Raw genomic sequence first — 24358 nt, forward strand, 5'->3', positions numbered from 1 at the left:
CACCAGTGAACACTGGACCAAAACAGAGCTGAAACACCAGCAAATGTTGGACCAAACTGAGGCAAAAATGTAAGAAAATATTGGACAAAACACCAGAGAATACTGGTCCAAACCTGAGCTAAAGCAAATATTGGATTGGCACTCAAGCAGTAAACAGAAAGTGGACTGGGATGAACACGCTTCTCTGCTTCTTTATTTATATTTTGTTAATGCGTTAGCCTTGAGAACGTGATGAGTTGATGTAGTATATCGAGGCTTCCAGATGTTTGTTTTTTCTGCCCTCTAGTGTTGAAAAATCACTTCATGCAGCTTTAACTGCTTTCAACGAGGTCAGTCGGTATGAAAATATTCTGTGTGTGACTGTTTGCTGTGTCAGCACTCAGGAACATGAATGGAGCCACTCAGAACGGGAGGAACAGACTGCACCTTATCCCAACACCAGGTGTGTTTTCAGTCAGGCAGTCAGCTGAAGTCAACATGGAGGAGAGAGGAGAGAGGAGAGAGAGGAGAAGAGTGGAGAGGAAGAGAGCGGAGGAGGATAAGGAGGTGTAATAGCAGTAAATCCATGAAAACATTTTCTCTTCTCTCTCATGGAAACTGCAGCTGAGAAAACACTGCTGGAAATTAGTAGGCAGGAACTACTGGAAGCACGCCTACACACACACACACACACACACACACACACACACACACACACACACACACACACACACACACACACACACACTGAACATACCAACACACACACACACACACTGGCTGTGTTTAATGCTGCTGCTCTGTTTTGTTAAACAAACTTGACTCCCATCAGTGAGAAACACTGAAGGTCTAAAGGTTCAACTCCTCTCCTCCTCTTCTAGTTTTCTTCCTTCTCCTCTTCCAATTTTAGACTCATTTTATATCAAATTTTTAAACACTTTTTACGGGTCATTGCTGTGTCTGAAAGAATAATTTTAACCCCCAAGTTGGTTGCACGACAATGCATCACTACATTGAAATGGGTTGCACCACATAGGGTTTAACTGTTTCTACATTATCTACATCCAGTAACTGCCAGGGTTTAGATTGAAAAGTATCAGGTTGTACGGAATATGATTGATATATCTGACCAGAAACTTGATAAAATGCTGTTTAATAATGATGTAAACCGGGAAAACTTTAAATTACATTTCACAAAAATAATAAAATATACCTCAAATTACAAAATGTTATGTCAGTATAGCTATCATTAGAGCAAATGACCTAACACTATCAGGTTAGCACAATCAGATAGTTCCCCACTCATTCTAAACTGTATGAATACTAACTGATTTCACATATTTCTCCCTGTATAAAACAAAGTCAACCTCACATTTACAAATAATTAGCAGTTAAGATTAATATATCTTATAATGTTATTTTTTTTTAAGTTATGCTGCAACCCGTGATGCCACAGCGACTTCTTGTTTTGTTTGGACTTCATGCCTCAGATGTTTCCTCACATCCGTTTTACACGTTTCATTTTAATCCAAACGGTAATGGTGTTATGAAGACCTTAGGAAGGACTGTACACACAAACTTAGCTATGGATTTACAAATAGTTGGTGCAACCCAACCCAACTCCAGAAAACAAAAATGATGGATTGATGAAAAATGGAGATAAAACAAAAAGCGCAGTGTAGCCTAGCTTGTTTGCGTTACCCGCTAGCCTCGAGACCTCAGTTCCCTCCCCCCAAGTCATAGTAAAGGTGGAAATTATGAATCACTTTGCTGATTCAAATTGTTTTGTTCAGTTCAAAGACATGCAATGTGTTCACTTTTTTGCAAGGTAAGCAGATGCATCACTGTTCAAAAATGCATTTCATTATTAGGGGTGTAAGAAAATATTGAAAATCGCGATATGTTTTGTGATACTCAAAAAAAATATTTTAATTAATAGTTTACATGCAGATTGAGTCAGTCAATACTTTTTTTTTCATTTGCTGGGAGATGCTTTCTCTCAGTGTTTGTGTCCTCTCAAAGTAGTGCATGATGTTAGATGTTACAGGGACTGTGATAAATGCAAATGCAGAACCCTAAACTTTTTTACTCAGATTTTATGCAGATGATGATGTGTTCTTTATACTACGACAGTTTTCCTAAAATTTGATTTAAGAAATCGCAATATATCGCCTTGCTTAAAGTATTGTAATATATTGAATTGTAATATTGTGATACGTATAATAAACAGCCCTGTTTATTATGTATGTCAGTGATCAAACACATCACCGCTCCTACCGCTGTGACATTCAACGCTGATTCTGTCTTCAGTTCAGTAGAAAGTTCTGTTTGTTGCCTGAAAATTAGGCTTATGTTTTAACTGTGTATAAGGCTAATAGTTTAGTAGCCACCTGTTTGCAAAAGATTTAGAGATGGATGCAGTTTTCATGGCTGCGGTCTAGTGGTAAAGGAAGCTAAACACAGTTAGTAGTGACAGTGAGACCTTCCAGACACAAACAAATCAACAGACTTCAACGGTGACCATGTCGTTTAAATTCATTTTTAATGGTTCAAACTTCTGTGAAGAGTCCAGAGTTCAAAATGTCAGTGTCGTAGTATAGTTTACTGATAAAAGTAGTGTAGTATTGAGTGTTAGTATGTTTACATGAACAGAGTTACTGTGTGATAATGAGAGGCTGTGTTCAGACAGCAGGAACTCCAGGCTGCTTGCTGTGAGGCCTTTTATCACAGATGACATTTTGACATATTGGAAGTCGGAAAAGCACAGGTATGAATAATAAAATGAATGATGTGTTGAGTTCCATTTCTAATACGTTCTTGTATTTAATATGAATCCTGGTTTCTTCCTGACAACACAGTTTGCTGGACAGTTCTCAGAACTCATTCGTACCAGCTGTAATTCCATCGGGTTCATCCTCAGCTTATCCACGCTCCCCTAACTTGACTATATCTTCTGTTAGTATTATGCATTTATGGTGTTGAGATGTTTCTGTATTGTACTTTACTTTTGAGTGCAAAGGAGGATCATTATTGCAGTTTCTGGAATTCATCTGCTGTATGGCGCTTGCACAAAGACACGGCAAGGCAAGCCTTGTACATTGCAGGAGAAAGTGCTAGGTTTGCATATTTACACAACTTGCTTTCAGACGTTGACAGCCACAGCAAGGAGCAACAGTAAAATGTGGAAAGTGGATATTCTAAAGTGATGAGGTACGGTCACATTTGTCTTCTGTCGTGTGGTGTGTGTGATGTTGTACTAATCATGGTGATGATACTAGAATAACAACATCTCTATTTCCAAACATGGTGCATCGGTGTTGTCATTGCCTAACGGCACAATCTGCCGGAGTCGGCTGGAGATCGCACTGAAACAGGAAGCGCATGCTTGAATTTGTCGGGTAGAGACGGAGCAAATATTCATAGATCAGAACTATAACGTGACCGTACCTTTTCCATCCCCACAACAGGAAATGCATCACATCAATCAAACATTTTCTTCCCCCCTCTCATGTATGTGAACAGGGAGGACACACACAAATTAGAAACACTTGTTATTATAATGTAATCCAGTAGGACGGTAGAATTTATGGCTGAACTGCTGTATTGAATTACAATTGGATTGTACAGGTGTACCTAATAAAGTGGCCACTGAGTGTAGATTTTCTGTCCAACAATTTGTAACACGGACATTCGTCGTTTTCTGTTCTTGTGACACAATGAGACCAGAGGAGGTGCTGGATCCAACAATACTGATGTGAACTCTCCATCTGCCCACATTCTGCTGCTGCTGCTGCTGCTGTTGCTCTGGTTGCTTGTTCCTGTTGCTCCTGTTGCTCTTGTTGCTCCTGTTGCTCTTGTTGGTTGCTGTCTGAACAAGGTGTGAATATTATTCTTTCCATTTTTTTTTTTTGCAGAGTTCAGTAAAGTTAAGGTCATGGCTACAGATCTATCATAGTCCAAAATGTCCAAGTCCAAATGGCTTTAAATATCCTCCGTCACATCGCCACGGTAACGTGGCCAACATCCAGGATTTAATAAAGACCGTGACCATGGAGAGGAGCCGTGGAGCCAACATGAAAAGAAAGCTGTTCCAAAAAAAAGTGTCATGTACATACTGTATGGCTGTGCGTAGGGTTTAGTACTACAGCTTCGAAGCTCCACCCCCTCTCTTGTCGTCATTGAGTGCTTTAGGCGTATACACACACACACACATCACACACACATACATACAAATACACACACACACACACACATACATACAAACTCACTCGCATACACCCACACACACTAAACGCACACTAAATAATGTTTGTGCAAAGAAAATAAATGACAAAAATCAGACTCCAAACAGTCTGATGGATGAAGAGATGAACTACATTCAGCTACAACAGCCTGTGATAGTGCAATATCTACACACACACGATCACACACACACACACACACACACACACACACACACGATCACACACACACATACACACACAGTCAGATCTCAGTGGCGACTCCGGCGCTGAGCTGCTCGGCCTTTCCCCTGCAGGATCTGATCCCATCTCTGGACAGAAAGACAGACAGGAAGTGAAATGAATCATCTGTCACAACACAATACATCATGTCCCTGATGAAGGTCTGTTGCTATGGTAATCTTAAGGATTTCAGCCACTGTATACTCAGATATTAATCAACTTAATGAAGAAGTTTGAGTAGCTCTGAAGGTGTTTTCAGACTGAAAGTGAAGCAAATTTCCACACTCCCCATGCATTGTCTATGTAAGCAGCCGTGCAATTCATTCTGGTAGCGTTGCGGTGCGATTCGAGGGTCGGGGCGTCATGCATAAGGTTGAGGTCTAGGCTACTTTATTCAAATCAGGGGTGTCCGGCATGACTTGCCTCCTCTGGAAACTCCAGAGAAACTTTTAAACTAATGGTACGTGTCCACAGGGGCGTTTATTATCGCCTTGCTTCCCAGAATTGGACGCTTGATGGGCTACCACTAGACACAAGGTACCTGATTCTCTTATATCACGAAAATAGTTCACGAAAATATGTTTCTGAAAACATTTTATGCGAGAGTAGCCTAGACCTCAATTTTATGCAAATGAGGAGCGGCCAACGTGATGCCCAGTCTAGTGAATCGCGCTGCCACGCTACCAGAATGCATTGCACGGCTGCTTACATAGACAATGAATGGGAAGCGTGGAAAGGATCGAGTGTGTGGACACGTACCATAACCTAAAATGAAGACATTCGGCAACTGTATGGCTTTTTTCTCACAAAAAATGTTTTCAGAAACACATTTTGGTGAACTGTTTTCGTAATGTAAGAGAAAAAAAGTTCCGAACAAGCCACCAAGCCCACGAGGGAATGCGTTTGTTCAATTAGGTGCTGGGAAACGACGCAACCCCTCATGTTCAAAATCGCCCACATGGACAAGTGACAGTAGACAAAAGCAGCCTCTCATTTCTTGCTATATCATATCAGCTGTAGATAGTTGTTTCAAGCTGTTACCAGGAGTAGAAATTGTGCAACTAGGGGTGTCGCACCATGCAACTTAAAAAAGTGGCAAGTTTAGTGCCAAACTAACTACTTACAATGTAACAGTTGGTGTTGACTTTATACCCAAACTTCCAGTCAAACTTACAGTAAGATGGTGAAACAGGCTGCAATTCTGTATCAACTTATTCCTCCAAATGTACTACTGCGGGTGTGTTTACATAGAATATAACAGGAGATGCTGCTCAGAAATGGCTGCTGTCTGTGTGTGTGTATTTGAATCGTACCTTGACCTTCCTGGTCATTTTGTCCTTCCACTTTTGAGCAATGGAGCCGTCAATCAGGAGCAACCTGCAACCACAAACACAGAGTGAGGTTTACGCAGGGTTTCCCACAGGATTTTATGGCGGAGTTGACCCCAGCCAACGTCAGAAGAAATTATTACAATTTTATTACGCTTCAGGGAAACAAGTAGTGGCAATTAAGAGTTTTTACAAGTTGGAAAAAGAAGAGACAAACAGCCGGATCAGTGACTGCTGCACCGCAGATCAGACAGCAGCCAAGTTAGTTTAATAACCACCAACTGGACACATGTTCTACCCAAAAGAGCCTGCATCCAGTCGAAGATCTTATCGACCAGCTGGACATTTACATAACCAATTTCCTGGACCAAACCCTGATGTTAATAACAGCTTTTACTATCTGTTACAACTCCGTGCTCATATACCTGGACGTCTCCTCGTTCTCGTAGCCCATAATGAGGTACTCCTCACCAGGAGTCAGAGGAGGACACAGGCAGGAGGAAGAGTAGTAGAGCGTATGAGTCTCTTTGGGAATGTTGACCAGAGAAGACTTGAGCACCTCCTTCACCTCCACCACCGCCGTGGGCTCCAGACCGCGGTTCCTCACCTCCCTCACCCTCGCCCTGATCACTGAAGGAGAGAGAGTCATCAGCATACACGGACACATTGGACACTTCAAATGTCACACAGAGAAAAAAGTCAGACTTCTTATTAAACTCTTGGTTTAAAGAATAAAATCTCAAGTCATAATTTGAATTCAACCTGGTCTGGTTCCAGACTCGCTGCCCACATCTCTCTGGGGCAGATCAATAAATAAAACAATATAAAAATCTGTGAATAAAACAAAGAATTACGTCCATTTTCTTCCATATAGTCTACTTGAAACCTTTGTCTGTACCAGACTGTTGTACCACAAACAAACAAACAAAGATGTTTTCTTAAGTCTGTATAATATGATGTGTAGGCCAGGACATCTCTGCAGCACCACAATATTTAATTTAAAATGCTATTTTCACACACATTTCGCTTTTAACAAATATTGCAATTTCCTCGTCATCCTGCGATTTGAAAATTGCCATTTCGATAAAATTTCTATTAATTGTGCAGTCCTTGTTTTGGTTGTATGTCTTTTAATCAGTCACTCTGAAGACCGGCCACTGTCCTTGGTGCTGAAAAGATATTGTGGATTGGATGATTGAGTACTCAAATTTGGGCAAGAAGGACTGCAGTTGCAGCCAACGGTGGTCCCATTAGTGTCCCACAAGAGCTGACATACATGGGGCGAATAAAGAGCCAACACATGACTCTAGGCCAGGGGTCTCCAAAATGAAAGTGTCCGACAGCTACTCATAGCACCAAGTTGTACAACACCAATAGCAGACATAATTTCTGCCTTACTTTTATGATCCTTTAATAACGTTTTAATAACCGCAGTCATCGCCTCTATTACGATCCCGCCATAGGCGAAGGGCTTTTTGTGTTTCGATAGGATGTGTGCCACAGGGTAACTTCAGACCGGATCAAAAGAAAGGTAAGAAAAAGGTTTTATTTCTTTGTTGGGTTCTTTCAATAATGTTGTCAGACGCTTATAATCTGAGCGTGCCAGCAGCAAAAACAAGCACTTTTAGCGTTAATGCCCTCGCAGCTCGTTTCGTGGCTATTTCAGAAATTGTAGTTCCTATTAGTCACTTAGACACAAACACATGGGAAAAATTGGTTGAAACGGTTGAAAGACACCAAAATTACTCCTTAATGAATTCAAGCAGTGTGGGACTGCGAGGAAAGCACAACAAAAGCTTCAGGAGTAACTGAGCGGATAATTAACATAATGCACAAGAACGGAGACACAATCACAAGTATGGCACTAAGAAACTACAAGAGGTGGCAGAGATGGAGGAGAAACCAGCACAACCAGTATAACAGTGAGGTGTAGCAGGTTGGAGTCAACAGTAAAATCAGCAGCAGTGATAATTGGTAAAGTGAGAGCGCCAGCAGTCAAATTATAAAGACCACCTCGTTGTGCACTCTGACGTGCCACCGTGCTTCACTAAGCTCCTCCATTTCAATTATATCTGAATATTTCGCAAGTGAGCTCTTGTTTTTAATGATGGCTGGAAAAAAAATCGAAAATCTTCCCCAAATGGATTCTGTGGCCAAAAGGCATTAGCGAGCTCAAGAAGTCCACATGGAAATCTCTGCTGGATTTGCCAAATCATGCCTGTGTGCGCTGTAATCATCTGGAAAAGCCTTTCTGGGCTTTCAGCTTTTAGTGTGTCTAATTTAATCTAAGTAACCAATCAGCCTCGGCACTGAAATCTTTCCCCTCTACATGAAGCAGAAAAACAAGTCGAGCAGAAAGAATCAGAGTTTAGTGATACTAAAAAGGATCGAGCAGCACAGTTAGTGAAGTAATGAGCATTCAGACTTAATGAATAGATCCGTGGTGATGTTGATATCTCACATGTAGCATCGAGAAGTGATGACTGACTTCTCATTTTAAAACCTTAAAGGTTTGATTTGAAAATGTACGAACAACCATCCCTTCTTATCATAATAATATAAATATATATTTGTGGGATTTCTAGTGTCTTATATATGTCTGACTATGAAAAACAGACTGTTACTGTTGATTCTCAGTGGGATGAGCAGGAATGGAAACACTTTATCATTACAGGGAAGGATTTAGTGCTCAGATCAACAACGTTATTATATTATCTCATATAAAAATAACCAACCTGATCTCACAGGATATTACAAGGACCTTCCGCGTGTCATTAGGGCACATTTTAGGCATTTTTGCGTGTAATTTGTACATCACGCAACAAAATTACGGTAATGTCCGCAGTTAGATTTAGGCAACAAAGTCACTTAGGTTTAGGAAAAACATCATGGTTGGGCTTGAAGTACGTACGTTAACAACATAACATAAGTACGGAAAACACAAACGTCACTAAAAAACACGTCACTAACTTACAAAACAAAATACTGGTCTCGAACACCAGCCTCCTGGTTAAAAGTCCTGTGTTTGTTGGACCCATCCATCTCCCCTCCCACTCGCCATAAGCAGTCTTTCTCACTTTTTATTCTACGTCGCTAGCTCTGAGCGTAGCATATTCACGCCGATGCATTTACATTGCAGTCAGTACTGACTACATGGCGTAGAAATGACACGCCAAAAGCAAGAACAGTGTTCTTTTTGCACGCTTTTGCCTTCTGCATTATCGTGTCATTCATACGCCTTTTCGTGCAACCGGACTGATAAATTCTCATTAATATCTGCAGGTACTACTATAATATACACAACAGTGTCATAGAGTAAAATACAATGATTCTTCTGTCTCATGTTTGTAAAAAGTGGAATAAGTCCTAGATGACTCACCGTAGTTGTAGTTGTTCTTCAGGTAGGTTTTTAAACCCATTCTGACGATCTTACACCTACAACGATCTACGGACACACAAACAGACACAAAGTGGGTCCATCATGGGGTTCACGATATATACAGATATAATAAAAACAGACAGACAGAAACTGTGTTCAGGCTCCACCTCCATAAAAGTTCACATTTCCAGACTGAATTTGTCGCTTTGCGTGCAATCAAGACGGTTGTATGATTGTTGTTTAGAAATATAGCACTATATCCATGAAACTTGTGTTTAATTACCTTGAACAATGGAGGGACATGACCAAAAATGAAGATAACAAGCTATAACTTGATGATCAGTGAGAGGTGCTGGTTGGTGGATTTTGTTTACTTTGGACAGAGCTAGTCTAGCTGTCTACCCCTGTTTCCAGTCTTTATGCTAAGCTAAAAGACTAACGTAGGAAAACACTCAGCAAGAAAATGAATGTGGATTTCCGAAAAATGTTGAACTATTTCTTTAACTTGCAGTCCTTCCAAGGAGGAGGAGGAGCCCGACACGGAACAGAGGTCGAGACAGGTGAACAGACAGGTTACCTCCATTTGGTCCTCTGCAGTGGAGGTTGTTGGAGTCCATTGGGAAGTCTGGACTGGATTCTGGATTGGACGATCAAACCCAGAAAAAAAAATATCATCTGTTTAGCAAAGTGGTTAAACTGGTTCCACATCAGCATGTTTGTGAGAAATACAAAAACTGACTGGCTGCGGTGTTGCTTTGTCTTTTGTGGCGATTCTGAGGTTGTACTGTATGTTTTTATTTAGTTTTATTCACCCAAAATGCTGTTTATGATGTTGCGTACAACCTGATCAACCAGCTAACACAACAAGCTAAGGTGAGCCTCACCTGGGTTACACCTGGCTGGGTCCTGGTAGTATGGATCTACAGAGACAGAGAGAGACAGCTGTCAGTGTCAGAATAAAAAGAAAAACACATTCCCTTGTTTCATACAATTGGAAGAAGAAGAGGATGTTCAGGCAGTTTGGTCTGAAAAGTGAAGTCAATGCTGAAGTGCCTTAAACTTGCATTCTTTCTAACAGCCAGCAGGGGGCGACTCCTCTAGTTGCAAAAAGTAGTCTGATTGTATAGAAGTCTATGAGAAAATGAGCCTACTTCTCACTTGATTTATTTCCTCAGTAAACATTGTAAACATGAGTTTATGGTCTTAATCACTAGTTTTTGGTGAGAAACTTGAATAAATCAAGTTGTTTAGGTGACCAAATTGACGAGGGCTGGAGACTAGAATCATTTAGACATCGTCATGGGTATGGGGTAACCAGAATTAGGGACAACGAACAAAGAAATTCTGCCAAAAAAGGACTTTATTTATTTAGGTGAACTTCCCCTTTATCATCATCAAATGGTGTATTTTAGACGTACTGGATGAAGGCAGGGGAACAGGTCTGGCTGGCAGCAGAGCAAACGGAGAAATGTTCCTCTTCCGCTCCTAGTTATAGGAGCACTGATTGAGCTCACCTGTGCCTTGTTGTCTCTAAACAGCACAGAGCCTATGGCTCCTCTCTGAGCTCATCAGGATGAAGGCAGTTTCCAACACCAGTTTTTTGAAGAACAGCAATATCAATCAATCACTCAATATATTTAAATTATTTTGCTTCAATTTTAGCTCTGGCCTCTATTCTAAGTTTTTATTCAACATAATTCCATATTATCTCAATGAAATGTACTGAAACAAATGTATATGTGACACAAAAAGGCAATTTATTATTTCGGCCGGTAAAAAATATGCTTGGCCGGTGGATTTTTTTCATCTACTAATCCCCTTGGCTGGTGAGTCAAAAAGTGAATTTCGGACACTGCTTGGAAATAAGTCATACAGCACGAAAAAAACATTAAAAACGATCGACTAAAGAAATTTTGACTAAAACTAAATCGATTAAGGCTGGTCTACACTAAAAGTAGTTGAAAATGTGAGAGAGCCCACAGATAACAACATGTTATGTTAAATTTAACAGTTTTGTTACTATAGTGTGTGGAGAGCAACGATTTGGCCAAAACAGCCAAAACACCACACACTAACAGATTTAATCATGAACAACAAGAGTCCCGACTGTCTCCCAAAATCGTCTTGATTCTCGTGTAGTTCGTGCCCCGCATTAAGATCAAACGACCGATTAGTCAACTATTCGACTATGTGCTATGTGCAAGTATATCCACAAGATTTATAGTCTTGTTTACTCATCACCTGTTCTCACCAGATTACTTTTCATTGGGTTTGTGTTGTGCTTTTGGCAGGACTCTGTGTTACAGCGTCTTTGAATGAATCACCAAGTTAGCTATGAATGGAGACAAACTGTGGCTGCTTGAGGTTTCTGTTCCAACCAAAGACAAACTTTCAGACCGGAGACTGGCCACTGAAAATGCCTGGAATGACTTGAGCGATCCACCCTGGCTGAACCTCAGCAAATCAACAAATCACACCGAGGGGAAAATCCCAAAACCCTGCTGAGCCTGGCCGAGCCGGGGCCGCTCGGAGATACGTGGGCGTATCGTTATGGAGGTCAAGGGGATTGAGATGAGATTTTTTTTTGCAGGACTTGCTGGTCCAGGGCCGGTTTAAAGAAGCAGAGGACAGTGAGGGGTTTATTGAGTGTAAAACGAGTGGGCCGCCTGGATCAAGGAGCTCTTTGAGAAAGTCAGTGGGAGTGAAGTCGGAGGGGAAATGACTCACGCTATCTGTTGGAGAGGGAGCAGAAACAAACTGCTGAGAGTAGAAACATGATAGAAAACACTGATAGGGCTCCTGCTTCCTGATGCTCCATGTTTCTCAACTGTAAGCAGTTTATAGATCAACGGTACATTTCTTTTTTCTATGTTTTTGCTACTATATTAACCCTAACCCTTGTAGAAAGCAGTCACAAATAAGACCTCAGCTGCCTTGGGAGACAAATCTCAGTCATAAACATAATAAATATAATACTGATTATAAATGATAAACGTACCTGGTCCCTCTGCCTTGACGATGGCCTCGGGCGAGATGCAGACTCCGCGGTCGTACAGCGGTAGCTCGCTGCAGGCCAGGCTGTCGGGCCAGCTGTGGTTGTAACGCTTCATCACCGGCTCACAGCCGGACTTGGCCCGCTCGCACACCGCCTTGCAGGGTTTGATGGGCTCGTGCTGGAAGTCGATGGTGCAGATGGGAGCGTACATGGCACACAGGAAGAAGAGCAAATCCGGACTGCAGCCAGTACCTGAACAGACACAGACAGGAATGTGTTAGCAGGAGGAATCGATCAGTGAGAATATCTTTGGTACAGTTTGAGTTGAGTCAGTTAAAGTGGCTTTACAAAACTTCTTGTGTAAGGAAATACAAACTATAATGACACATTTGGGGAAACACCGTCTATGCTTTAGACCTCTGGATGGGTGTTTCTCATTGACTGACGCTTGAGAGAGGACTCCCTTCTGGCCAACCACACACAGGATACTGACGGGCCACCCTGCTTTAAAGGGTAACTTTGAAGTTTTTCAACCTGGACCCTAGTTTGCCATGTTTTTGTGTCCAAGTGACTAATGGGGACAACAATTTCTGAGGGAGAACGCTGTAACCGGCAGTCGCAAAATGAGCAGCGAGGGCAAGTGAGCAGCGTCAATGTAACGTTACGTTCACTAAAAGTGCTTGTTTTTTCCGCTGACATGCTCAGATTGTTATTCCACATTCTGGAAATCATCTAAATATTCAGCCACAACATTGAAAATCTTTTAGATAACACTAAGCTACGCTTTCTGTACAACACAACTTTCTGTCCAACACAACAAACTCTGCCCGTCTGGCACTCTCACCTCGCCAGATTTCAGAACGAGACTTCTTCTTGAGCGAGACTCTTTCCATGATGTTGTCAGACACTTATAATAACAATCAGAGCCTGTCATGGCAAAAACAAGCACTGTCATTGGACGTAATTGACGGCGCCAGCTTGCCCAAATAGCACCATATTACAGCTCGTGAGCAGCTGTTGTCTGCAGCGTTCTCCCTCAATACTGGACCAGTTTCAGAAATTGTTGTCCCTATTAGTCAGTTAGACACAAAAACATGGGACAATAGGCTCCAGGTTGAAAAATACCAAAGTTATCCTTTAAGTTTCACACATGATGGGACCAGAGAGAGTTCAGCGCTGGGTAGAGGAGGAATCAGTGTTTTTATTGCAGAGCAGCACTGAGGTTTGGCTGCACCGCTTCACAATGGAGTCACAGAAATACTTTGAACTTGTGACCTGAATCTGCTTCCTGGTTCTGGGTCTGCAGGTCTTTCATTAGGACATTTTTCTGGTTAAAGCTCATTGCCTTTCCACTTTCTCCCTCCACTCCTCCGACCTCAGCTGAGCTCCAACTGCAGCCAATACCTAAATGCATTTATTGAAGACAGACGTGTACGCATCATGAAATATCATGGCAGTTTATGGAGGTTGTCCACATGCCTTTCTCTTCTGTACAGTTCAGGAGATTTAAAAATGGGTCTGTGCCACGAAGCACGAAGCTTAGCACAGAATACTGATGACTGTGGCCACAAACTTTTACATCATGCAATAAGTTCAAAGTAGATACAGTTAGCTATATGAATATTTTATACTGCAATTTAATGGTTTAAACAGTTATTCACAGAAACAAAAGAAATGCACCAAAAGTGGACATAGGAAAGTTTTTATGTGGTTATTCAAAGTATCCTTCAGTTCGTATATCTTACGAGACGTTATTCCTCCTTTTTTGTGTGTTTTACTACAAATGTCCAGCGCCACATGTCAATTTCCGCTCGTTACATGCATACAGTCTTTTCAAAATAAACTTCTGTCTTCACAGGAAACAACTTGGTAACGTTTAGGAAAAGATCGTGGTTTGGGTTAAAATAATTCTGGAATTAGCGTGACTTAAGTACAGAAGTTACGTGACAAATAAATCAACGATGACTTCTGGTTTCACACAGGACACAAACAGCGGTCTACTGGTGTTTTTTGACCCATCCATCCACCAAGACCTCCTCCCTACGTGGCGTTTGTCACTCTTTATACTTCCTGGTTCACGATTCCGTGGATTACATACAAATTGATTTTGTGGGATACACACAAACTATAGTGCATTACTTTTTGTAGGTATAGCTACGAACAGTGTATGAGAAAAGCCTGCGTTATTAACTATTAACTTGTCTGAAATGGGGAGCAATCGTGCTTTAAATCAGATTTAGTTTATTTTAAAAAGAAAGAAATGTTTGGCCTGAGGGCAGAAACCAGAACCAGCAGCAAATATTTAGATAAATAAAACAGTGAAATACGTGAAAAGAATGTGGTTCAAAATATGATCGTGGAATTTAACCTTGCTGGCAAGTAGTGAAATAAAGAAGAGTCTACAGCTCTGTGGTGCTTTGAGATCACAAAAGTCAGTAAGATTCATCCTCTTGGGAGCATGAATGTCTGTACAAAATTTCATGGCAATCCATCCAATATTCTTTGAGATATTTCAGTCTTGACCAAAGTGGTGGACCGACCAACCTTACATTACTACTCTGCTGCTTGCATGACTAAAGATAAGCATCAACTATAGACCGTATATAAGAAGTGGACATAGTCACCCTGACATCACGCATTCACTTCTGTTAGAACATACTGGAGCGTGTACTCTCACACATCATACGGTAGATTTACAGTCTATGGTCACACCACAAACCTACATACAGTAAGCTTTGTATCCTGGTTAAAAAGGACAATCAGTGTGGTAAAAAAACGGATCCTTATCACAGTGCCATTCACAGTTTAAATACAGGATGTTCACTTTCTACAGAGAAAGACGTCAACATGAAGAAAGTGAAACTGGAGATCTACTGTAAACTGAAGAAAAAAAAAGTACTCAGTGCCAACTCTAAGTTTACAGACGGAGATAGTGTATGTACAGAACGTGCAGGTTTGCAACGTTATTAGCTCAACTTATCAAAAACACACAGAGGTTGTGATATCAGGTATCAGCTGGTGTGTAGAGGAGAAACGTCAGATTGAAATATCTCCATAACTGTTGGATGGATCACCATGACATTTGCTTTATGATATAAAAGGTGTTTGGAGGATGATTTGTAACCGTGATGTTTCATCTAGTGCCATCATAAGGTAAAAATTTCGATTTGCCCAATACAGACATAGCTTCCCAGAATTTTGTTCAGGATTTACAGCGTGTCCTGTTTTGAGAGTTTCATCCATCACTTTTGTTTTTCCAGTTCTGATAACATTTTCCTTTCCAACGGTTGTGCTGCCAAATAAAAACCTCAGCATGTTTCAGGTCTGAAGGAATTTCTTGAAATCACGAACACACATTCCTTACATTGTAAAACCGTGTGTGAGTACAGACGGCTGAACCTTTACAGTTTGAAAAATGTAAGGCCGAGATAAACTGATGAAAATCAAAACAAAATGAACTATGAACTCTGTATTTAATAAGCAGGTTGTGAAGAGAAACTACATTAATAACGATGTGGGCTCTTTTTTTATCTTTTAGTTGGAAACAGTAGTGAATGAACCTGAGAGAGGAGGAGGAGGAGGGCGTGATAAGAGATGATGAAGGTATGAAGAAGTGTGAAGGTATGATATTGACACAGTGATATGTGTGTGGTCGTGTTTAGGGTTGAAGGTTTACCCGTGACTTAAAATTATTACTTCCCTGTCAAAAAAACTGCAAATAATTAGTACTAAAAACACATTTTAAATTTTTTATGTTATTCTTTCTATTCTTTAGAATAGATAGATAGATAAAAAAATAGAAAGAAATTCTCCTTTGACAAGTCTGAACAATAAACAAATGTGGTAATATATTTTTAGTACCAACAGTCCTCTTTAAAGTACACCATCTTTTACTAGGTGGGAGAAAAAGCACAACGCCAACAATACAGAATTATTTGATCCTTTTTCAGCATATCAACTAATCAGTTTAATATGGGAGCTTATGACCTGAGGTTGTTAGTGCTTCTTGGTTCTAGCAGTGGAGCATTGTTCTTGGACATTTCTTTGTGACCTTAACGCTGACGTCTGCAAAGTTTTACAGTTTTTGCACTCTTGTTTTGTTCTCTGATGAAAAGGTGAAAAGTTGATCTCTGTTCCAGTACACTAAAACCTGGTACCAGTGGGTTGTTTTGACCCAGTCAGTGTTATTTTTTTTATATTACTGTTGTTGGGTTATTTACCCAAACTGAAATATGGTTATTTTGACGCAGTGTTAGACGCAACAAGCTCAGGTTTTATCTTAAAACTATATAACAATATGACATTCAAAACTGTAAAGGATGCACATTCAACGATTAGTCAATTAGTCAATTAGTTGACCGACAGAAAATTGACAGGATTAATATTTTCAGTCGTTTTTCAAGCAAAAATGCTAAATATGTGATGGTTCCAGCTTCTCAAATGTGAGAATTTTCTGCTTTTACTTGTCTTAACATGATACTAATTGAAGATCTTCAGGCTTTTGACAAAATCAAACATTTGACGACATCACTTTTGGCTTTAGGAAATTGTGATGTGCATTTTTCCTCTTTTTTTCTGGTGTTTTATAGGCTAGTATTTTCATGATACTGGTATTTCTAACTTTGATACAACACCTTGAAAAATGTTGATATTCAATAATATTTTGGATAATTTTCGATTTCTATTAAAAGATAAATAGCAGTGTGTGTGTGTGTGTGTCAACTCGCTGTCGGAGAGAAGAGAGAGCAGAAAGCACAGCTGGTACCCGACCCGGGTATTGATACTGCGGAAAATGAGTATTGAAACAGTTTCAAATATTCAGTATTGATATGTATCGATGATTGTACAAGACAATGATCAGCAGATTAATCAATTACGATGTGTCTAATACACATATTACTAACAATCAGTGACATGTGAGTTTAAAAAGAGCATAACATATTCTAGTTTTGGTAAATAACCCAACAGGAATATATAAAAAATAACACTAACAGTAGGTCAAAAACAACCCACAGGTACTGGGTAAAGTTAACCCAGTATTGCGTCGGTGCTATGATGACCCAAATTTGATAAAATGTTGACCGAACATTCCTAATATTCTTCAGTGATTTAGCGCACACTGACGCACAAGCACACACATGCTACACATCCCGGGATACCGCAGCTATTTTTAAAAAATTTTTGGCATTCCCAGAAAATACCAGGATTTCCATTCTCAGTATAATTATATTTAATATTATGATTAATATGTGTATAGATACTCAGTCATCCCAGATAGACGACTTTTTTTGTCTGGACGTCGTTCATCATTCTGATGTTCAAAGACTCAATAAACCCAAAGTTTATATTTTCAACATCCTTCCTGTGTTAGATGAGATGTTTCTCCAGTAGCTACCCAAGGCAGTGATACGTGGTCTGACCATCTTGGATCTAAAGTCAAACCAGAAACCAACAGCGGGCTGTAACTCTGACCAACTCTTCAAAATATGGCAGCTTTATCACTGACTGCTGCTACAGGGGCCAATTTTCTTTTCCCTTCTTGAGTAAACTTAATCAGAACGACGGTTTCCACAAAAATGTTTCCATGATCTCCAAGCGAACTGATGGTTTAAGGTTTCCTGTCGCTCAGAGGAGTCAGAAGAGTTCAGACCAGATCCAGCTTTATTCCTCCTGTAGATATGAAACAGGAGAAGAAGAAAAAAAGCCACAACAGCTGCCAATGATCTTCTGTTGGTCCCATTTTATTTCTTTCAGCAGTTTTTCCTCTTTTCCTCTAAAAAAACGTTAATCAAAGTCAGGTCCGCAACTAATGATTATTTTCATCACAGATTTTTTCTGTTGATTAATTGCTTCTGCTCTCGTTAAAGTTATTGATGCTGTTTGAGGAACATTAACATGAACGGAGGAAGAGAAATAACTCTGGATTCGGCTACTAGTGCATTTTACAACTTTAAGACCTAATGATTTAAATAAGGGCAATTCAAGTGTTCGTACTGGGGAGTTGATTCACCTAAAAAAATTTATCCGCTGCGTTACAGACGTCTCTTTCCTAATGTAAGTCTATGGGGAAAAAGTATTTTTGGGCCCAATGGCATCACGTGACGGACACAGAAGTTGTAGTACCGCCGCTTGACCACTAGGGAAATTGGCATCAACGACTGGCGCTCTTCCCGAGGACTTGGTTACAACCATAGACTGAATATAAATCTATATATATACAGTCTATGATTACAACACACACAGAGGGAGAGTGACTATAAGAGTGCTATAATAATGCTCTGGATATCGTATAGAGAACCTTTAATGTACAAATGTTTGTCACGATCAGCTATTTAATTAGTTAATAAATTAATTCAGGGCTGCAACTAATGATTAGTTTTATTATTGAATAATCTGCAGCAGTCTTTTTTGATTTATCAATTCATCATTTGCTCAAATAATGTCAGAAAATAGTGAAATAAATTGCTTTTCCCCCCGAAAGATATTCAGTTTATTATCACAGAAGACAATGAAAACACATTTGAGAGACTGAAACCAATGAGGATTTGGCATTTTTTGCTTTAAAAAAAAGATTAAATCGATATCAAGTTTGTTGATGATCAATCAATCAAGTTATTGATTAATCGACTCATCATTTCAGCTCTAAAATAATTAGACATTTAATCTATTTTTATTGAAGTCACTTGTTTTGAAAACATTGGCCAAAATACACCTTTTAAAGCATTTATTTATTTATAAAAAAATATGTAATTAATACATCATTGAAAGGCCTATATGGTTGCCATGATAATGATTTTTAAAAATTCTTTAATTGTAATGAATTGTGTATTACTTGACATTAAGAGTTGTAAAAAGTCTGAAAATGTTGTGCACAGAGGAAGAAATGGTCAAAGAAAAAAAGTTAATTAAGCTGAAAGTCCATTAAAGAGTTAATTAGTGGTGATAATTGGTGAAACAGTGAAACTCACCCAGCAGCCCTTCGAACTGCTCGATGGCCAGCACCGCGTTGTCCTGCGTGCTGTGGTGGAGGTGGTTCGGCATCTTGGTCATGTTCCAGGGCATCGACCTGCACAGAGGGATCCGGACCGACTCACAGGACGCAGCCAGGACCGCAGCCGGCCACAGAGCGCAGGACACGGCCAGCAGAGACACGGAGAGTCCCGGGGAGAGCATGGTGGTGGAGCGTCGGTGAAGAGTCACTTCACGGTGCGTTTAAATCCAACAGATGAGGACGAGAGTTTGCTGCTGATTGGTGCTTCTCCTTCTGCTGCTGTCTGTCTGTCTGCAGGCAGCTCGAGGAAACAGGAGGAGCTGCTTTCTTTATTCACACTTTCACCTCCTCCTCTTCCTCCCCCTCCTCTTCCTCCTCTATCCCTCCTCCTATCCCTCCTCCTCTTCTTCCTCTATCCCTCCTTTCTTTATTCAGACTTTCACCTCCTCCTCCTCCTCTTCTTCCTCTTCCTCTATCCCTCCTCCTCCTCCTCCTCTTCCTCCTCCTCCTCCTCTTCCTCCTCTTCCTCTTCCTCCTCTTCCTCCTCCTCCTCCTCCTCCTCCTCTTCTTCTTCCTCTATCTCTCCTTCTTCTCCACGACTCCCCACCTCCTCCTCTTCCTCCTCCTCCTCTTCCTCCTCCTCCTCCTATTCTTCCTCTATCCCTCCTTTCTTTATTCAGACTTTCACCTCCTCCTCCTCCTCTTCTTCCTCTATCCCTCCTTCTTCTCCATAACTCCCCTCCTCTGCTCTCTTCACCTCCTCCTCCTCCTCATCTTCTTCCTCTATCCCTCCTCCTCCTCCTCTTCTTCCTCTATCCCTCCTTCTTCTCCATAACTCCCCTCCTCTGCTCTCTTCACCTCCTCCTCCTCCTCATCTTCTTCCTCTATCCCTCCTCCTCCTCCTCTTCTTGCTCTATCCCTCCTTCTTCTCCACAACTCCCCTCATCTGCTCTCTTCACCTCCTCCTCCTTCTCCTCTTCTTCTTCTCTTATCCTCCATGCTAAAAGATAGATTCCTTTTAGATGAAAAGTCAACACCGGTAAATCCGTTAAAAGCTCATAGATGTGTGTATCATTACATCTCATGGAATCAGTGGTCGGTGCTCCCATCGTTTAGGCCTACTTAAGGTAAAGTAGACTACCAATACAACAGAAATAGCCAGTTACCTGAGACATGACACCAAAAAAGGTGAAAAATACTGGAAGACCTCAAACCTGAAGTGAATTGAGATGAGAAGTTCCTTTATTGTAGATGTATTTTGTTGTGGAAAACTTTGCTTCTTTCTCCTTCAGAGGGGCCTGACCCCTCGGTTACAATCTAATAATGTCACATAGAATCAGATATCAGTCACCGGACTGCACACCAGTACTTTTATTATTGATACTTTGAGTACATTTAGCCAATAATACTTCTGTACTTTTACTTCAGTAGTTTACATGCTGGAGTATTCTTAACCTTAATATGTTGGTACTAAAGTGCAGGATAGAAGTGCTTCCTCCACCACTGCTGCAGACTGAAGCCCAGTTGGCTGCTTGTGAAGAAGACTACATCTCCCAGCATGCCCTGCAGGAATACCTACTGTCCTGTTACCGTGTCAACCCCTGACCCTTTAATTAAGTGTAACACTGATGGAGTATCAACATCATCTAATTAATTAACTACTTAAACAACTGTTGACCAGTGAACTGACTGATGATGATGATGATGTCACTGTTTTACTGGTTGACACCAGCCGGTGTTGACCTTTGACCCCGGCAGGCTTGTTGCATTAACAGCTATGTTATTGGTCCATTAAAGCTGAATATGACGCTGCAAACTGTGTGTGTGTGTGTGTGTGTGTGTGTGTGTGTGCGTGTGTGTGTGTGCGTGTGTGTGTGTGTGTGTGTGATAGCAGTAATGGTTGTCAGATGTTGGAGGAGCTTCCCATGTTGAGGGGTTGAGTTACAGCCAACACACACACACACACACACGCACACGGTCTCTGAGGGTTTTCTGACTCATGGATCAACATGTAGAGAACTGAGTCAGCACTTTCCCTTCCATCCTTCCTTCCTTCCCTCCTTCCTCCTTTCCTCCTCTCTCTCTCTCTCTCTCTCTCTCTCTTTCTTTCTCTCCTTCTTTTGTTTTTTTGTTCTCTCCGTTCTCATGATTTCATCTCTGCGAGTGTATTTGTGTTTCTGACGTAAAAGCTGCTCACAGTTGGCAGGAAAATCTTATCAGTGAAAAGCACGCACGCACGCACGCACGGACGCACCTACGCACGCACGCACGGACGCACCTACGCACGCACGCACGCACGCAAGCACATGCACTCACGCAGTGAACACACATTCCAATGCAACCAAAAACCTTCTCCTCTTATCTCCTTTCCTCTTCTCTTTTCTCCTCTTTTCTCTATGTTTCCTTTCCTCTCCTCTTCTCTTTTGTCTTTGTTTCCTCTTCTCTTTTCCCCTTGTTTCCTTTCCTCTCCACTTCTCCTTTCTCCTTGTTTTCTCTTCTCTCCTCTTTTCTCTTCTCCTCTCCTCTTCTCTTTTCTCCTTGTTTCCTTTCTTCTCATCTCCTTGTTTCTCCATGTTTCCTTTCCTCTCCTCTCCTCTTTTCTCCTTGTTTCCTCTCCTCATCTCTTTTCTCCTCGTTTCCTTTCTTCTCGTCTCCTCTTTCCTCCTTCTTTCCTTTCCTTTCCTCTCCTCTTCTCTTTTCTCCTTGTTTCCTTGCCTTTCCCCTCTACTTTTTCTGAGATGCAAATCAAACTTCTATAGAAACCTGACCTCTCTCTCTCTTTCTGTGTGTGTGTGTGTGTGTATGTGTGTGTGTGTGTGTGTGTGTGCGTGTGTTCATGTGTGTGTGTGTGTGTGCGTGTGTTCTTGTGTGCGTGTTTTGGGGAATGAAAAGATCCGATTTCAGCCAGAAAACTCTTTCTCTCTCTCTCTCTCTCTCTGTATGTGGAAATATTCTTGGAAACTAACAGAATCTTTTCCAACATAAATAAGACTGCAGCTGTCCACACACACACACACACACACACACACACACACACACACACACACACACACACACACACACACACACACACACACACACACACACACACACACACTCAGTATTGCAAAGATCTGAAAGTAATCTACAATAATTACTGAGTTTGCTACAGAGCTTCACAGCGGAGCTAAAAAAGTGCAGTTTGTCCTGAGGGTGCTGCTGGAGTTCATCGGGACATTAAAAGAGTACCTCAACGATTTAGCATCGCGTCAACTGTCAAAACCCGATGCATACAGTACCCACAATGCAACTCAACTGCTGACAGATTCAGGTGTGTTATGTTAGTACCGGCTGGAGTCTCTGGACTGCTGCAATAATGATCACTTCCTGAACAGTTCACAATCAGCAGATGGAGTTAATACTAGTTCTGCTTTTGAATTCATACAAAAAACTTAAAATAAAATCTTGTGGTCGGTCTGCTTTGCTTTCACACCACAAACAAACCTCAACAGAGTCAACTTGGATGCGGACTGAGACCCTCTTTGCCGGCGGTCTCGGCCTGATTGTGTAGTCTTCACCAGGGGTCTCATATACACTCACCGGCCACTTTATTAGGCACACCTGTTCAATTGCTTGTTAACACAAATAGCTAATCAGCCAATCACATGGCAGCAACTCAATGCATTTAGGCATCTAGACGTGGTGAAGACGACTTGCTGAAGTTCAAACCGAGCATCAGAATGGGGATAAAGGGGATTTAAGTGACTTTGAACGTGGCATGGTTGTTGGTGCCAGATGGGCTGGTCTGAGTATTTAAAAAAAACTGCTGATCTACTGGGATTTTCACGCACAACCATCTCTAGGGTTTACAGAGAATGGTCCGAAAAAGAGAAAATATCCAGTGAGCGGCAGTTGTGTGGACGAAAATGCCTTGTTGATGTCAGAGGTCAGAGGAGAATGGGCAGAGTGGTTCGAGATGATAGAAAGGCAACAGTAACTCAAATAACCACTCGTTACAACCAAGGTATGCAGAATACCATCTCTGAACGCACAACACGTCCAACCTTGAAGCAGATGGGCTACAGCAGCAGAAGATCTAGCACCGGCCATTTTATTAGGTACACCTTGTACCTAATAAAATGGCCGGTGAGTGTATAAAACATTGCGTGGGATCCACACTAAATGTTTGCATACGTACAAATGAGGAAATGTACAAATGCCATGATATTCTGAATTATAAAACTGTGCGTACGCCTCTTTCAGGCCCCGTTTTGTGCATACGCAACGGTTATAAATGAGACCCCTGAGCTTTCACATGGGAAAATGACTGAACCAAACCAAACAGGTTAGGTGTGAAAGTAACACAAAAATACTCACTTTGGAAAGATGTTTGATGAACATTACACTGCTCTGTAACGTGTTTTCAAAATGTGTTTGTGTATACACAATTAAAGTAATAGTTTTTATTAAATTCATTTGCTAAATGTCTTAACTGAAACTAAATTTAGTTGAGTAAGTGTATTTATTAACTTCTACAGTTTCTACTGACTTTGTCTTTAGCAGCTCATAAAAGCAGGAATGTGGCTCCCTCTTGTGGACCCTACAGGAAACAACACCCTCCACCAATATCCCATTTATATTTTATCCTTTTTATCCTGATGTTATTATTATTAATACTTTATAATGTTGTCATATTGAAAATATGTTTCATGTATTCTTAATAGTTTTGTTGGATGTGTTTGTGAGCTTTTTATTTCCCAAATGAGATCAAAGAAACTGGAAACAAAACATGCCATGTGGTTTATTTTTCATATCTATAAAATACATTTGAATTGAATTGAGTTTGGTGTCGGTGTTATTACTCGGTAGATGTGTCACTGTTATAGAGCACTATAGTGACAGACAGACAGACAGACAGACAGCAGGTTTCATGTTACACAGCAGCAGTTCAGTCTCACCTCCAGCAGAGTCTGTCCAGTTCACAGTTCAACTGAGACGGACTACAGGACTACAGCTAGTAAGACTGGATTTGTTCTGGACCTGGTCTAATGTGGACCAGGTTTAGTCAGCAGTATAGGAACCTGGACTAGACTGGACGTCTTACTGAACCAAAGTGTTTTTTCTCTGGAACAGAAAATTATGAGGCTAGAAGAGTGTTTCTTTTCTGGAAACTGAACTGGATATTCCACTCTGCTCTGGTTTCTGGTGTTTGAACTGGACTATCAGCTGAACCAGTGCCACTCA

The 24358-nt window shown here is 41.0% G+C and overlaps 1 protein-coding gene across 2 annotated transcripts; it reads right to left on the minus strand.

Moving 5' to 3' along the window:
* Nucleotides 1-2504: 2504 nt before the first annotated feature.
* frzb (frizzled related protein) lies at nt 2505-19476 on the minus strand. Of its 2 annotated transcripts, XM_074657754.1 has the most exons (9): nt 19113-19476; nt 12148-12396; nt 10034-10069; nt 9727-9786; nt 9150-9215; nt 6196-6400; nt 5756-5819; nt 4455-4531; nt 2505-4408 (listed from the first exon to the last, which is right to left on the minus strand). In XM_074657754.1, the coding sequence occupies exons 1-8, from the start codon at nt 19315-19317 to the stop codon at nt 4472-4474; spliced, it is 945 nt and encodes a 314-aa protein (XP_074513855.1). In that variant the 5' UTR covers nt 19318-19476; the 3' UTR covers nt 2505-4408; nt 4455-4471. The 2 variants fall into 2 exon arrangements, with proteins under 2 accessions (XP_074513855.1, XP_074513854.1); XM_074657753.1 differs by having other exon boundaries at nt 2505-4531; nt 19113-19475.
* Nucleotides 19477-24358: the final 4882 nt, after the last annotated feature.

The sequence above is a fragment of the Sebastes fasciatus genome, chromosome 14 (genome assembly GCF_043250625.1).
Source record: "Sebastes fasciatus isolate fSebFas1 chromosome 14, fSebFas1.pri, whole genome shotgun sequence".
NCBI lineage: Eukaryota > Metazoa > Chordata > Actinopteri > Perciformes > Sebastidae > Sebastes > Sebastes fasciatus.